This window comes from Hetaerina americana, unplaced genomic scaffold (assembly GCF_022747635.1).
Source record: "Hetaerina americana unplaced genomic scaffold, ioHetAmer1.1.p SCAF_82, whole genome shotgun sequence".
NCBI classification, from domain to species: Eukaryota; Metazoa; Arthropoda; class Insecta; order Odonata; family Calopterygidae; genus Hetaerina; species Hetaerina americana.
The window spans coordinates 907,343-924,550 of record NW_027287450.1 but is presented as its reverse complement, the minus strand read 5'-3'; the positions used below and the strand labels follow the sequence as shown (position 1 = coordinate 924,550).

General features: G+C 40.5%; 1 protein-coding gene across 3 annotated transcripts in view; it reads left to right on the top strand.

Annotated features, from left to right (window-relative positions):
* LOC139698330 (sialin-like) overlaps positions 1-17,208 on the top strand; it is a 122,478-nt gene that overhangs the window by 69,910 nt on the left and 35,360 nt on the right. For 2 of the 3 annotated variants that reach the window (XM_071597233.1, XM_071597234.1), the window contains 2 exons: positions 3,256-3,470; positions 6,383-6,562. In XM_071597233.1, coding sequence (XP_071453334.1) covers positions 3,256-3,470; positions 6,383-6,562 — 395 coding nt within the window. The remainder of the gene's footprint in view (positions 1-3,255; positions 3,471-6,382; positions 6,563-17,208) is intronic. The other variant, XM_071597235.1, reaches the window with a different exon arrangement.

Genomic DNA, 17,208 nt, shown 5'->3' with positions numbered 1-17,208 from the left:
GCTTGACTCCCCCGCCACACGCCCTTGTGGTGGCTTGCGGTGAACTATGTAGATTTATATGTAAATGCTCTCAACTTCAGAAGTATTCCTATGACGCTTTTTATTTTATCGTAACAGTTTTTAACGAGGCTGCCTAGGGTTGGAACGTCTCAATTTCCCCTGTGACCTTTTTTTAGGTGAATCTCATAGTACGCTACATGCATATTCTAAATGAGACCTTACACGAGCGTGGCAACGGCGTTCCTTGACCTTGTAGTCACTCCTGCCGGCAATGCGTCTTATCTTTTTTGCTTACCTGCAGATTTTACGCATGCGGTTGCCCCAAGTTAAGTCTTTGGTGATTGTAACGCCTAAGTATGTTACCGTATTATCTACCCCTTGGTCTATTCCATCTAGCAGGTATAAAATCCCGTTGATCTTTAAAAGAGATTTACCACCGAACATTTGCGATGGCTTAATGACAGTTTCCATTTTGTACACCATTTCGAAATGCAATATAGATCCTTTGCTAGTATTAAACGATTCTCATCCCCCTATATCTCCCGATAAATCACCGTATCATTCGCGAACATCTTGATCTTACTTTTCACCGCGCGCTTCAAATCGTTTACAATAATCAAGAATATCAACGGCCCGACTATGCTTCCCTGGGGTACCCCCGAAGTGACTCGTACGCTGTCGGAACTAGCGTCGTCAAGGACTACCCTCTGTTCCCGCTCTGAAAGAAAGTCTTCAACCCAATTTATTGCGCCCTTGTTTATACCTGCGACCTTTAATTTATGAATAAGTTTACCATGGGGAACCTTATCTAGTGACTTTTGAAAATCTAAAAAGATCGCATCCATTTGCCTACAATGTGTCTTATTAAAGAATATTGTCAAAGTGCATTTTATTTAGATAAATTTTATTGGCCTTATTTCACTTCCCTATTGAGCGATAGGTCGTAACAGGAAATATCCTTTTTTATAAGGCTTCAGATAAAAAATACAGGAGTGAGTGGTTTATGGAAGAAAAATATAGAAGCTTATGAATGACCTAAACACTGGGATAAGAAATAAACCTGTGGAAGCTGAACGGAAATGTAATGAGAAACCTTCCAAAAAAAGAAGCCACGATAGTAGCAAACCGGTTATTGAACGTTGAAAAGAATGCTACACTAATAATTCAAATTTTGAATTTCAAAAAATACCTTGGAGATGCAAGCGAGGAGCATGGCGAACATATTCGAGTCTGATGAAAGATAATGGAAACTCAATAATAAGGGATGTAGATCAAGGGATGCAAAGAGATTACTGAGAAATACTAAAAAGGAAACCTTGCACACAAATCTTTTCGCCATGAAACGTATTATTGTATTTTACATTGATGGGGGAAATTGTTTCGATTAACGAGTGTTTCGCTTCACGAGAAAAATTCCCGACCGAATCATACTCGTTGTGCGAATTTCCACTGCATAGTCTAAATGACATCTTTCTGCATCCCCGGGCATTTTCATTGTACACCTACGCCCAGTTTGGTATTGCAATCAGGTGTTTCTCATTATTAAACACTGCCTCCCGCTAATCTCCATTTCTTGCTCCTAGCAGTCATTCCTTTTTCCTAAGCCGCAGACCCATCTCTTCCTCGCCTACTGTCAAGTCCAATACATCATCACTATCAAATATTTCTCTCCAGAGACCACCCACAATTATTTCCTCTATTTGGTCGTTCACCCCGTCATCTTTCCCGCAGTAGATTGGTGGCATCTAGACCTGTACAATGACCATGTTCGTCGATTCAGCTTTTATGTACATTATTAATATTATCACTGGCTTGTTCTGTTTCCAACACTTGTTCCTGCCTTTTGCTAAATATGTTGCCACCCCTCGCTGGCTCTCGTACCCTTCGCAGTACTCGTATTACTTTATATGTATCAGTCCAATAATCCCTGCTATCCTTCTATCTCTCCTTGTAAAGCTCTAAAATATCTATATTTCCTCTCTGCATCTCCCGCTTTTTTCAATTTCCCCTCCTCTATACCATCCTAACATCCCAAGACCCTATTTCAACGGTTTTAGCTCTTTCCCGTGTCTTCTGTGCTTCTGCTATTTCTTTCGCTTGGCAAGGATTTCATCTAGGCACATGCATCTACACAATACCCCGCCGCAAGGGCGTGTGGCGGTGGGTGTTAGGCCACCACCCGTAAAAGAGAATAAAAACACCCGCAAAGCATACAAATTCATGCTAATCTACACCCACAGAGACGAATGCGATATTCATGCGAAAACCTTTTTTACTTAGATTTCGTGAGATGACGAACGGGGAAGCCTTTCCCCTCCTGCTGCCGGACACGTCACTCGGCCAATTGGGTCGAGTCCCGTAGTTTCCAGGGCTCGAGCTCAATGTTGTGTTCATCTATTTTGCGTGAGATAATAAATTGAGTTGATTTCCTTTTGCCTTCCTAAATAGCGTTTCTAACCTGAGACCTTCACTCAAAATGCCACCCCACTGGGGTTGGATGCCATTGCAGCCGACTCACTGAGGAGCGGACTCTGCGCCGACAACCGTTCTTTTGAATCCTAGCCTTCAACCTATCTGGCGTGGATGACCCCATTAGGAGCAAATGTCATTGCTCCCTCCAGTACAACTCTAGGGGTCATCAGAACCCACAAACTCTTCCACCACGTCAGGATTGTAGTCCCCAGGGGGGGGGATTCCACCACGCGTGAAAAAGAATGCGTGTACAATAAAATTATTGTAATATCCTTCTATGTTCCCACCACTAGGTAAAATTCTCCCTTCCTACGTTTTTATACTGTCGACGGAAATTTATTAATTCGCTTGTCCCTTCCTTCTGCAGTATAGGTGAGAAGTGTCATATTGAAAAAGTCGAAGAAAATAAGCACACATTTACAAGTGACGCTACATAAAGGCTTAAGTTAACCATGACTATATAATTAAAAATAGTCTGATATCCAATTTGTAAAACTGTGCAAGTGTTGTACTATTATTATCATTAAAAATCCCGAAAAAAGTTATGTATCAATAGGTATCTATCACGTAAGAGCAAGGGTTTGCGAGAAGGATGTACGTGAAACAGCTATGGACAACGCGTCCCTAAAGCTCATCTACTCGTATGCCACACCGCCTATAACTCGGGAGCTTGGTAGTATATTGAAGAAAGTATAAGTTAATTATCTTCATTTATTTAAACTATAGCAGAACTGTTGCAAAAAAAATAGTGAGTCAATTGTTGCATTTTTTCTATTAATTTAGCTTGGACTGCCGGTTGGGCCGTGGCCGTTCTCATTGCTGGGCCCATCGCGGACTCCCTGGGTAGAGACGCCGTCTTCTACTTCACCAGTTTGGCCGTCGTTTGCTGGTACATAGCCTGGCAGAGGTATGTGCCCGACTCGGCGCCCATCCCCCCAAACATCTCGTGGACCGAGCGGAGCCTGATCAACACAGCCTCGGACGAGCCCACCAGCGCGGTGAGTGAACGCTCCCCAAACCCGTCCCACCGCCCTCGACGCAATCGCGCTCATTCATACAGCGCGACATTTCATGAAATTTCGACATGTACTTGCGACGATGTTATACGATTGTAGTTCTTTGGATGTGAAAGACCGTGCAAACTGGGAGTACAAACGATACACTGCATGAATTGGGGGTGCAAGGAAATCCCTTTTCGTTTCCAGTTGAAGGATAGAGTCTAAGATTATGGCACTGAGATGCTGGCGGTAGTGAAACTTCATTTTTTGTAGAACTGTATCTATCTGGTTCCCTAGTACTTCTGGTCTTATTTTTCCTTACCACACATCCTAGTGGTGGCTGAACTTAATTTAAAAAAATTCTTGTTTTGATGGCCCTACAACGTTCATCTTCTCCCCCAAAATTCTGTCTAATTAGGGGAAATAACCTACCTGTCTTGTGTACGTCCTTCAACTTTAATGTTCACCTTAACCGTCATCCTATGAAAACGAAAAAGATGCGATTATCAATCGCATCTTTTTCGTTTTCATAAGTTTGGTTCTCAACTCATGCCTACAATACTACACTGAGTCCGCAATGCGCTGAGTAATGATTATGACTCTACGGCTGACAGGCCAGCAAACATTTGATCATCCGCAATTATTTGAAGATTAGTCAGTCTACCTCCACTCCTACCTCCCGCCCTTCTCATGCATATTTAATTACTTACATCCGTAAATACGAGGACATACCGTAAACCTTTGATTATTTCAAAATATTATCGAGATAGGAACTTAATGCTTATTTATTATTCTTGATACCTCCGTACAAAACATCCAGCATTACACATTTTACCCAGGGTTTATTGACTTTTCAGAGACTGTCATTATAAAAGCTCAGCAGATTGCGTCGAAAACCATTGCTCCAACTCTCGAATGACGTAATTTAGGTGGTCTAATCTCCAATCCCATAAAGTTTGTCTGAGTCTTGGGAATAAGAAAAAGACACTTGGGGCGAGATCAGGAGAATTGGAAGGATATGGCAAAGTTCCAAGCCACATCGCTTTGGTCGCGATTGTAGGTCGCGCGGTGTTTGCTTCTGAAAACGAGCCACTAGCCCTGGAACCCAGCGTCCTGACACCTTCGCCATGCGCAGTTCTTCATAAATAACTTTCCAAGCACTGCCGTAACTAAGATCAGTCTCATTTATGATCATTTGGATGGTTAGTTCTCTGAGGTCTGATAGGAATCTAGGAATAGTCAACTTTCTCCAATTTGGCGGCAACGACCGTGAGTGATGGCCTCCCACTTCTTGGAACGCCTGAGAGGGACATGTGGTTAGTTTGAAAATTCTTTTCCACCTCACAACTGTGCCATATGACTTGCTATCATTTCCATAGATACAAGGGCAGGCTGAAAAGTAATGCACACATGTTTGTGTAGCGCGGCCAAAAACAAATAGCAAGATCGGGCAACAAGTACATTCAAGTACAATTCTTAAGTTTCAAAATCATTTATTTATTTTTCAACATAGTCAACGTTAAGGCTAACATATTTCTCCCAACATATAACGAGTTTTTTCATTCCGTCACTGAAAAACTCTTACGACTTTTCTCGAATCCAGGACTTGACAGCTCATTTCACCTCATAGTCCGAGGTGTAATGATTGCCCTTGAGGTGTCTCTTGAGTTGAGGAAAAAATCGAGGGAATGAGGAGGGTGCGGCATTGGTTCAAATTTCAGGTTTCGCAGAGCCTCTCCAGTTGCGTGCGAGGTGTGTGGACGAGCGTGGTCATGTTGCAAGATTATTGCGCCAGGCTGCCTTTAACACGACAAACTTGACCATTATGGTTTGCGGTACGCTTTTGAGTCATTCGCCGGGCATTTTGAATCGAATCTTCGACCAGTTTGCGATGTTTATCGTCTGTGGCAGTGAGTGGACATCTGCTGCATGTTTCATCAACAATTATGGCTTTTCCAGTCTCGCAACCACGAAATTTTCCTACCCATCGATTTACAGTAGACTTTTCAACAGCATCGTTACCGTAAACAGCCTTTGAACGACGATGAATCTCAGTAGGAATAACTTTTTCAGCATTTAAAAATTCGATTACAGCACGCTGTTTAACTCGCGTTGACATAGTACAAGCACACGACTACATACTTCCGCTTCTCGAAATACGCTGGATGAATGAGACGACCTCAAACCTGTGCATGAATGTTGAGGGGGAATGTTACTTCCACATGCCACAAGAAGTTGACGGTCATTTTGTTTCTGGTCCACAAGCATGTGTGCATTAGTTTTTATCCTACCCACGTAGTTACCTTTTCATCGTGGATCTGTGCGGCACTGCAACCTTTCAAATGAAGGAACCTCATCACACTGCCAGCCTCTAATCTTCTCCATACTGCGAGCTACTTCATTCTACGACTTCCTGAAACAAATCAAATCAGCACTTATAACTGTAAATTATAACATTATGCACATACAAGTTAGTTATTATGCAAAGTAAATTTTATCTTGATACCTCGGTTATTAACTACTTATAAACGAATTTGTAAAGAGCATGTGATTTTCGACATTCCTGTTATACTGCACTACCTAGTAATGCCCATCCCGAGTCTCCATTCAGTATCCACACATTTGTTATGTGAGAATTACAAAGGTTCCGAAAAAGTCGCCTAGCCTTCCAGCCTACTCTTATCATCTGAAATTTCTTTATCGATTTGCTCTATCGAACACCTTCTCAAAACCCAAGATACAAACAAATATATCCGAGTAATCACCTCGGGCATGTCTTAAATTGTGGGAAATCGGGTTTCTTTGGAAAGGTCAGAAAATTTCAAGCGCTAATTATCACACAATATGGGGTCGCACTTATTAAGCCTTTTCCAAATTACATGATTTGACTGTTCTTTGTGCTCACTTTTCAGTCGCCGGAGGTTCAGGCCCCTTGCTGCCAGGAGAAGGGATTTCCAATGAAAGCATTCCTGTTATCCGGGCCAATGTGGGCTTGTGCGGCGGCAAGTTTTGGATATCACTGGGGCCAAACCACGCTACTACTCGCCGCCACTAAGTATCTGCAAATAGTTTTCGGATTTTCCATGTCTTATGTAAGTTGTCTATAAATGTAGTAGTTCATAATAATAATTATTGTGTATGTATATGTATATATATATATATATATATATATATATATATATATATATATATATATATATATTATTAGGTAATCTACCGGTTAGGGTAGGTTTTTGGATGGACATTCTTACTAATTAAAATATTTGTGACCCCTAGAAAACACAACATCCTACTTTACATCAGGTCCCTCTTCAGCTCTGAGTACTTTCTTCCTCCCTTCACCTGGAGACCACCTTTATCAAGGAAGAGAGGGACTCTGTCCCTCTCTTCCTTGATAAAGGTGGTCACGACCACCGAAAATTCGAAAAATAGTGAGTCTCTTTTTTGTGTGTTTCTGTGTTTTTGTCTGTGCCCATTAGTGCTAAGTGTTATACATTATATATATATACATACGAGGGTCATCCGGAAAGTAGTACCCGTTCGTGAAATAAAAAGACAAAAGTAAATATTAACAAACATAAAAAATTTTATTTGAAAGAGGATACTTTAAACTACTTCTCAACATAATCTCCAAGCAAATTAAGGCATTTGTCATAACGTGTGACAAGTTTCTGTATTCCTGCTGCATAGTCCTTCGCCGCCAGCTCATTGAGATACGCGAGGGACCCATCTTGCACAAATTTTTGCATAATGCAGATGGTGTTTAACAATTTCATGAACAATTGTTCGAGAAACATTGGGAAAATGCTCACAGATGTCATCAATTGTGACGCGCCGATCGTTCCTCACGAATTCGTCAACTGAGCTCACCAGTTGGTCTGTAATGACAGACGGTCTCTCCGAACGCTCATCGTCGTGTGTGTTCCCCCTCCCCATGTTGAAGTTGCGACACCACCGCCGAACAGACGACTCGTCCATTACATTGTCTCCATACACCTCCTTTAATTGGCGATGAATATCACATGGGCGAACGTTTCTTGCATTGAGGAATTTAATCACTGCCCTCACTTCACAACTGGCGGCGTTCTCAATTTTTTTAAACATTGTAAACAATCACAGAAACAACACAGGCAATGCTAGCGTCACGCAACTTGGCTCAGAGAAGGCAGACAAGTCACTGAAGCTATCTGACCTCGTCCAGCGGCTACTCGCGTCGTCAGCACTTCATGCGGCACGAACGGGTACTACTTTCCGGATGACCCTCGTAAATATATATATATATAAATATATATATATATATATAAATATATATATATATATATATATATATATATATATATATATATATATATATATATATATATATATATATATATATATATATATATATACAGGGTCCATTCAATAAGTATCGTGACTGGTTCGCTGTAACCTCAACAGAGCGGTGGATGGGGCCCCGACCGGTCGGCTCGGTAGACGGGTCCCCCACCACTCAGGCGCATTTTAGTTCAGTTGCCTCAGGGCATGCGTTGAGACAGGAGGTGGATTTTTATGACGTGTGATTGTGGTGTCGTCGCGCCAGCTTGGAAGGCACCGTCGAGCAACGCTACGCTGTGAAGTTTTGCGTTCAACCCGGGAAATCCGCTTCGGAGGCGCTTGAACTCTTTAAACAGGCTTATGGGGATGATGCCTTAAGGGGCACATGAGTTTTTGAGTGGCACAAAATGTTTAAGGAAGGCCAGGAGCTCGTCGAAGACGAGCACCGCGTCGGACGCCCGACGATCGCGAGAACCGATACTCAGGTGGGCAAAGTGAAAAAAAATTTTGGACTCTGACAGGCGTTTTACCATCGCCCTTATCAGTGAGGAGACCGGCCTTTCAGTCGGAACCGTCCACACAATGGTAACAGAGGGTTTTGCGATGGGGCAAAGGTGCGCGAGGCTGGTGCCGGAAGTTTTGAGCGAGAAACAAATACTGTCGCGGGTGAAAATTTCGCAAGAAATATAGGACTGCGTTCAGGAAGATGAATATTTTCTCGACAACGTTATTACCTCAAAGGATAACTCAAAAGGAGCTCAAAGGATATCGGTTCGACTCCATCGAGGCGGTTAAGCGGCGACGACAAAGGCTCTCAACAATATTCCGGAAACCGATTTTCAGCGGGCTTTTAACGAGGCGCATACGCACCGAACTAAGTGTATCGATGCAGGAGTAATGTATTTTGAAGATTGTTAAGTAATTGTAATGTTAACTACAATAAATTTTGATTTTTGGAACCATTCCCGATACTTATTGAACGGACCCTGTATTTCCCACCTACTTTCATTCCTATCTCCAGTTCCTCTCAGGCCTCTTACCAATTCCTTCAAATGTGCGTTGAAAATCACGGAAAATAATGGCTATTCCATCTTACCCCTCTTCTTAGCACTACGTAACCCGACTCTTCAACTGTCACTCGCCCCTAAGAAGTGCACAGGCAGGGAACAAGTCTCCTCTCCCTTCAAGGTGCCCTAATTTCTGCAATTAGTTTAACTATTCTACATCTACACAATACCCCGAAAGGGCGTTTGGCGGGGGGTGTTAGGTCACCACCCGTGAAAGAGAGCACAACCACATTCAAAATCAACACATCCATTCAAACCTACACCCACAGTCGCGTATAAATTCATGCAAAAACCCTTTCAATTTACACGCATGCTAGTAACTAACAAACAATTGCACCTTAGAATATAGTAAAAACTTATTCGATAACGCGCAAGCTAGAATTTGAAAAGTAAGAAGGCGAAATTCCACTACCACATGGGCATGAAACATTCAATGGTCTCCTCCCACAAGGACACAGGTAGGGAATGTGACCCAAGCCACCTAATTTACTCTAAGGAACGCCTTCTGGAAATGCGCTTAACAAGCAAACACATCCTGATTGTAATCTATGTTCCTCTCTGCTTGTGACCTCATTAGTGCAATGGGATCAAACTGATCAACCCCATTTGCCCCCTCTTCAGGCTTTTACTGATTATTTATAGAACCACTTATATATCCCATGAAATAAAACCTGTTGTCCCACAGTCCTCAATTTTGGCTGCCTTTTCATATTTTGTAATAGGAAATATTTAAACCAATATATCTAAATCTTATGCAAAAATTCCTCCTCTATAAATTCTTCGAATGATCCCATTCAAAATTTTCTTTCAGCGCTCCAGTAAATACGTAAGTTTTCTCGCTGAAGTGTTGAATTTCAAATCACTTAGTGCCCCCTCACTGCAAATTTTGGCTGGGCCTAACTTATCCCCTACAATTATATCATATTCTCTCTCTGTGTCTCAACTGGCTGGCCTAATATCTTTCGCCAAGTCCTCTATATTCCTTACAGCCTTAAAAAATCTTTGCTAGTTCAATCAGTAGTTTTTCTGCCCAATCTTCAATAATATTTGACGATTTTTCCTTCTTACTGCCTGGTAAATCATTTTTGTTAGAGTATACTAATTTTACCTTTCATATGTAGACTTTTACCGCTGAAACCGCTGTTATTTATGCAACCAGGTACCTCGATACTGTGGCCGAGAGATGGCACTCGGGAGCTGTTTCACCCACCAACAAATAAATAGACGAGTGCACATGAAAGGACAGTCGAGAGTGCAGTAATAAAATGTCGTGAAGAGTTGTGAATTGCATTTTAGGGCACGCATCGTCAGATGAAGAAAATATAGCCGTATTTGGCAAATACGCATTCAAACACGAAAACCCACTAAATGACGAGCACACACATTCACATGAACTGATACACGGAAAAGAGTTATTAACAAGCATAAAAAACAAATAGTTTCAGTGGGGAAGGGGAAAAATGTTTGTCTTTTAGGTGTGTTTCTATCCCTTTTCCTAATTTCTATCCTTCTAATATATTTTCGCCATTTAATTTTCGTGTTTGACTGCGTGTGTGTGTGCATATAGATATATAGTTAAATGCGAATGATATGATTCCACACCGTGATCTCGAGTGTACGGTGAAGTAGATATAATTTAAAATTTGGCGTGAATAATGAAAAGTTATTGCCCATGTTGAACTTCGGCACGTAAAATGGTGTCCGAATGCCACGGTAGTCCTCTATCAGTAATGGCTTCCAGGAGGAAGCTGTAGTCACGTCGCTGAGAACAGATCTCAACGCATTTACTTGCCTTTTTACTCATTAGGTGAAGTCGCCATCGTGTTCTCATTGTCAATCCCGTCTGACCAAAATGCCCCTCAGGGTTTAGCGGCCTTCGTACTGAGCGCAATATGACCACTTGAAATAAAGTCGAGGATAACCCCCATCTTAGGTGATGACAATCTCCTTAAAGGTTCTCCACTACGGAAAGCAAATATTTTTTTCAAAATAATTTGTTCCCAAACAAATACTAAATTATTTTACATTAAGGGCGCATTTCAATTAGAACGTGACTTAGTTAAAAATTTATTAAACATAAAGCGTTATAATGATAATAATTTACATACATTTTACTTATAAAATTCGATTTAGGCAAAGGTGTAACGTAGCCATGGCTGCCGATGTACTTCAAATTAATTCTACTAACCTCCAAATTTATTTTTGTTGCATTTACCCCGTAAAGATGGAAGAAATTTCGGCAAATTCACGTCGCCTGAGCACACCATGTATATTCCAGCTTATCGGGTGGTTTCATGTGCGTTTTTTGTACGTAGTGATCCCGGAAGGATAAGTTGTATCTACGTACTTTCAACAGGTAAACCGTGCGGACGTTCGTGTGCACGCAAGGTGTGCGAAATTTACATTTACATTCATCGTACGGGTATCAGTTCCTTTTCCAATGGCATTACTTGGCTTCACAGTAGGTTTCAACCGAGAAATCGCTCACTTAGATTTCATGATGAACTTGTCCAATTATCGCCCGGGATTCTTCACTTTCCAACCACTCGGCTTCCACGTCGCTTGCCGATATTTCGATCTCGAAACAGTCTCTCTTCAAATCTCAGTTCAAGGTCTGCGCATGAACTTGATTTCTTTCTGTGGGAAGGGAAACATATGCACATCTCAGCGACTCAATCACATGCCGAGTTTGCTCGACGTTTGTGAACCACGAATTCTTAATAATTCGTGAGTAGCTACCATGTCGGAATTGGGTCGTTTTCAAAGTATTCCATAAATTTTTGTCCCTCCCATGTTACTCATATATTACATGTACATTGATTGTTTATTTTTTTCCCCTTGTACAGATTTCCTAAGAAGATATAGTGTTCCCTCCAGTGAAGTAAATAAAATTTACAATATTATTTTGGCATTCAAACACCTTAGTTATAAGCACCGTGGTTATCCCTAGTTCTAAAGTTAGATCTTTTTCAATTATACGTCGTACCTACTTATTTCCCATTACTAATGGCTTAAGTAAAGGGATCTGTATACTTATAGCTCTCGTCGTGATTCACCAGGGATCATCGTCCACCTCATACCTATATGTCAAGCCTTTCCAAATGATTACCCCCTAGTGACCAACATATTCACTTTAAGACTGACTGGCGCGCCTCCCAGTACCGAAACAAAACCGTGTATTCTCTGATTGGTGGGGTAATACCAACATATTTGCCACAAGTCATGCTGATAGCATACTTATAATTTTACCGAAGAACCCCATTACATGGGCTGCAGATGTCATAGGGGAGTTTTTATGTGCACAGGACTTATTGGAGACAGTCGCGGGTTAAGTGAATTTTAGTCATTATTCAAAGGAGTGGCCAGAATACTCTCAACTGTGTAAATTAGAGTAAAGGGTAATGAAAAAATTCTGAAATAACAGAGGTATAAATCAAAATTTTCCGAATGATTATGATATTTCATCGGCATACATTACCTAAACGAAGTCCAAAAACCCTCGATTTCTTGACGTTTGTTGTCATGTTATCAATGGGCACATAGGACAAGGTGCAGCTTCTTTGTTGTTTGGACTATCCTTGGAAGTTATCCAATTGCTTTAAAAATTAGTTAACCCCTTACCTAGAAAAACATCACTGCTTTATGAAAGTAACTGCCACTGTATCAATTGTCATAATTTTTTTTATGTTATGATGACATGATTCAATGACATTCAAGAAGGGATAGAAATGTTGCAACCATGTTAATTTCACTTGATGTTTTAATCAAACGACCCGGGTTTCAATACAAAGTATCATCTTCAGGTACATTTTCTAGCTCTACCTTTAAATATTAATATTTTGTTCACGTGGCAGAGGTATTGGGGCGAAAGGAGGCGTTTTGGTATTGGACATGAGTGGGAAGTGATGGGGAGGGGGGGGGTCAGAGGGTAAAGATTGCCCTCTTGACTGAGGTGAATTGGAGACGGTAGAGATCATCCAGCATCCTAGGAACAACGTTGAGTGGGCAAATGAGCAAGTGCTTCCCTCCTATTCTCCGTTCCACCACTACACCTGCGTCATGAAGTGAACACGATTCCAAGAAATAGGGATCAGAGGATTTCACGTATGTTTCCCTTTAACCCCCCCCCCCACAACCCCCACTTTCTTAGGCCCTCTTTCCTAATTTCATCACTTAATTTCCTCCAACCACATTAAACTCACCTTCCCAGAACGGCTGCGATCATTAGTTGAGGTTGTGACCGCGGTGGAACCTTTTCAAGAGGAAAATTTAATGTGAAGACTCAAGAGGAAAATGCGATGTTTTCCTATTTTATGTGATGCTCAAAGCCTTTTTCCTCTAAATCCCCCACCACTCTTTACTCCTGTCCAATCTCAAAACGACTCCTTTCGCCCCCGTACCTTTTCTCCAATGTCAAACTGGGTGTATTTGAAGATAAACCTTGAAAATATGCATGAATATGATACTACGTATTGAAATCCGGGTCGTTAGATTAAAAGATTGAGTGGCATTAACAAATTTTCAACATTTATTTCCGTAATGAATATGTTCCACGAAGACAAGCCTGAGATGACCGATTTTATAAATTGAAGAAGCTTGAAATTAATATTTTGTTAGGAGTAATTTGGAAGATTTCACTTAATTTAAAAATCATTTATAAATTCATACTTACTTATATTCTTCACTTTATTAAGTTCTGAGAAGGAAAACTTGGATTTTGAGTGCAAAGGGATAGTGGGTAGTAATTTGCGGCTTATCATCCTTCACTTTATGGAGCTTTCAGAAGGAAAACCTGGATTTTGAGTGGAAAGGGGTACAATGGGAATGGGGAAAGGAAAAAACCGTTGTATTTCTCAAAATATGCCCCTAAACCGTATTAACGTCCAGAAAATGTAATTCCAGGATAATTCATTTTTGCAGAAAATTTAACGCAAACAGCATTACCTTTAGAGTGTCACACAATTACGGAACAGTTATGAAATGGTTTTAATTAAAAAAACTTGTCAGGAAATGTCTTTTCAAAACAGCGGGCCAACGAAAGCCTTCTTTTATCCTAATAAAAATGTGTGTATGTATTGCAAATTGATCGGGATATTCACAATTGTTCTCTCAACGTTGATTTATATATGCTTGGTTTGAATAAAATTTCTGTTTTTTATTGAGGTCGTATTTAAATATTCTCCATATTTTAATTTTTTCTAATGAAAAAATGCAGCTTTCCCTTGCGAATCCCTATCCCGTTCGAAATTTCTACGAGACGAAGAGTTTTATGTGTAACAATGGAAGATATTCTGATTTCATTTAATCAATAAACTCTTCTTCATGCAGCCAGAAAATTGCTCTTCTTTCGTGATACGCATTCACTCCATACTTGGTCGTAGGTAGACAGTATGCTATTCCAAAAAACAATCTCCAAAGCAAAGAATGCACTATTGATTGACTCATCTTTTTGTTTTCCTTTCCCAAATGAGCGTCCTCAGTGCTTACTTCCAGTATCTTGTTTTTCCGAGCGAATGAATATTTTTCATCTGGGAATTCTTCTGTTATTTTGTACCATCATTTGTTGATTATATTTGTCAACTGTTTCCGTGGGTGCCCAGTAACGGTAATTTTTCTAAAATATTTGCAAATTCCTGTCCTTTTCCACTTGTTTATTTGATTAATCACGTTATTGGAAATTTTCTTGTTTTTTGTACCCATTTTTTCATTATTGAGTGCCATCGATCAATATATGGGTTATTTTCCTGGTATCTGGTCCAGCATGCTATTTTAACTCCGAGGAGCATTAATTAATTGAGTGGCTTCGCCCTCCCGGAATATTTCATCCCTGCAGCATTCACATTCCGATCTAAATGCGCACCATATTTCAACTGAATCTACAGCGACTCGAAGTGCCAGAATACACACAGAGACTTTCAAATCTCCCAGCTTACGCAATTTTCCACGGGAGAAGCTACATTTGTGATTTCCATCTTATAAATTTTCTCAAACGAATCGTTTTTTAAAATGATTTTTTAATGACGAGCAAAACATGTTAAACAACTTTTTTATGATATTCCAAAAATTTATTGTTTAAAGAATTTTCCCAAATCCGTGCTTTAAAATATTTCGATGAGTCTTGTTAATAGCTGGGCATGTTCACGTCAACCATCTTTGGGGAAATAGCAATAATTGGCAAAACTAATCTAAGCTGACCTGTCTTTTAATTCGAAAAGGCTCTTTCCGTCGGCAGTATTTTTTTATTCGATTCCTCCCCATTGTTGAATTTCTTCTGATATTTCTTCCATCTCTGCTCCCTTTTTTTGCTTTCTATGAGATTGCAATCCCCCTACAATGCCTTTTGTACGAATTTCTTTGAGGTGACAGCTCGCAGTTCAATAGGCTACTTCATACGTTCCCAAATAGTAGGTCGTGCTGCACTTCTCTGCATCGGAAATGGGTACTTAGGAGGGATCCATCGCCCGTTCAATTAAATAGAAAAGAAGTGTTGATCTGATCCTCCTCTTAGTAATGATGCGGTCTCCAATTGTCTTCCAATCGCACGACTTCAGCCTCTGAAGCAAAATGCCTCCACGCCTGTGGTGAAGCGAGTGACGCTATTGGTATGTGTGGTCTCAGTAATGTGTTAAGAAAGGGTTGGTGCCACGTGCCGTCTTTTGGTGCCATATTTTATGCAGCGGTCACTCACTCGCCAAGACACGACTTCCGGGATTCGCCAGTTTTCGCTGAGGTCATATTTTTTTAATTTTTAGACAAATTAATTTTCTCCACATTTCATGTGCATGTCAGTCTTCCTTTTGTTTTTCTCTTATTTTTCATTTTATTTTTATATTATTTAGTAAATTATCAAATTAGCATTATCTATCTGAAGGTTTTCGCAGGGTTTTCACATTACTGTTAATGTGTGGGAGTTTTCCTGAATTAGGTTTTTTCGCCAAGGATATAAGCCTTATTCCTTAAACTGTTCCAAAAATTGTGCATATCTATCTAAACTCCTTGTACTCATGCATATTCATTTTAAATCGATTGTCATTTTCTAGTTCTTTTTTATAATATTCAGAACTCAAATATAATTATATATTAATGGGATGTATTTGGCGATAGGTTGGATAAAAGAAGGGACTGCCACAGTCTCAATCTCGTCCGAATGAATCCGAATTTATTATTACTACTTAAGAGGAGACCAGTATGCCCTCCAAGTGAAGTGGTTTAAAATGGTCGTATATTGATAGGAAAATGATCACCCGGTCGTGGAACAGAGAAAGATTGATCTTTTGCGAAAGTTACGTGAAAACGGACGAACTTTTGTTACTGAAAAAGTAATAGGGGAGTACGTTATATATTGTCCACCAATCAAGCCACAGTAATCAACCCAAAGGTTGGTTTGTTGATTGACCTTACCTCGTTCTAAGCCCTATACGGAATGCGAAATCCGCCAATGTATAAGTTTCCTTTCCTGACCTCTCCTTTGAATTCCCAAGAAGAGCCGGTACCTGAACAATCACACGACTTGGGTGAAGCTGGTGTGCCCGAAAGGAACTGGGAACTAAACCATGGCCCTCTGTTCAGTAGTTCTCACGCTCCAATCCCTAATCTACCACGCCCATTCATTTGAACGACTCTAATGCATGAGTATTGATCAGAGTTTATCGGGTAGTTATAGCTCGATAGGGATGCTCATGGTTTAGTAAAATCCCATTTACTGAAGATATGAGAACGCTATGCACACCCCCGCCAGTTTTGGTTCCAGGCAATGCCCCTCGTTGCCAGCTGTTTCAAAATGATTTGCTTTTGCCAATGTTGACATTTGTGCTCGGTCTAAGTTTGTCGCTAAGAAATTTGGCGGGATGGGTAGCATTTTTGCATTAAGATAAACGCGAGGTAGTATTTTTAATTAATAAATACATGGTGAGTAAAAAATTGATCTGATGATAATTGATATTCATACCACAAGAGACTTCAAAATTTTTTTTGATTCCTTGACAGATTGAACTATCAACTGCTAAATGGTCATCAACGCGGTTTATCGATCCGCGGATTGGCTTGGAGCAGCTCTCCAAACTATATTTGTCTCCGACTTCACTTTATTCCTTTTTCTCCTTACACCGTCATTTTCCATTAGCTGCCTCTCGTAGTTCGCTCTGGCCATTTTCCCGTAATTCTTCCACTCAGTGTTTCCTTCAATTAAAATCGTTATCTATCGTTCTTCACGATATGTTCAAACCCTCTTCTTCTAGTGAAGGTCTTCCATAGGCTTTCTCTTTGAACCCTCCCCGAAGTATCCAACGTTAAGTATGCTTAATGACAATTTATGAAATTATATACTCCATATATATCTTCCTTGCCGCAAAAGC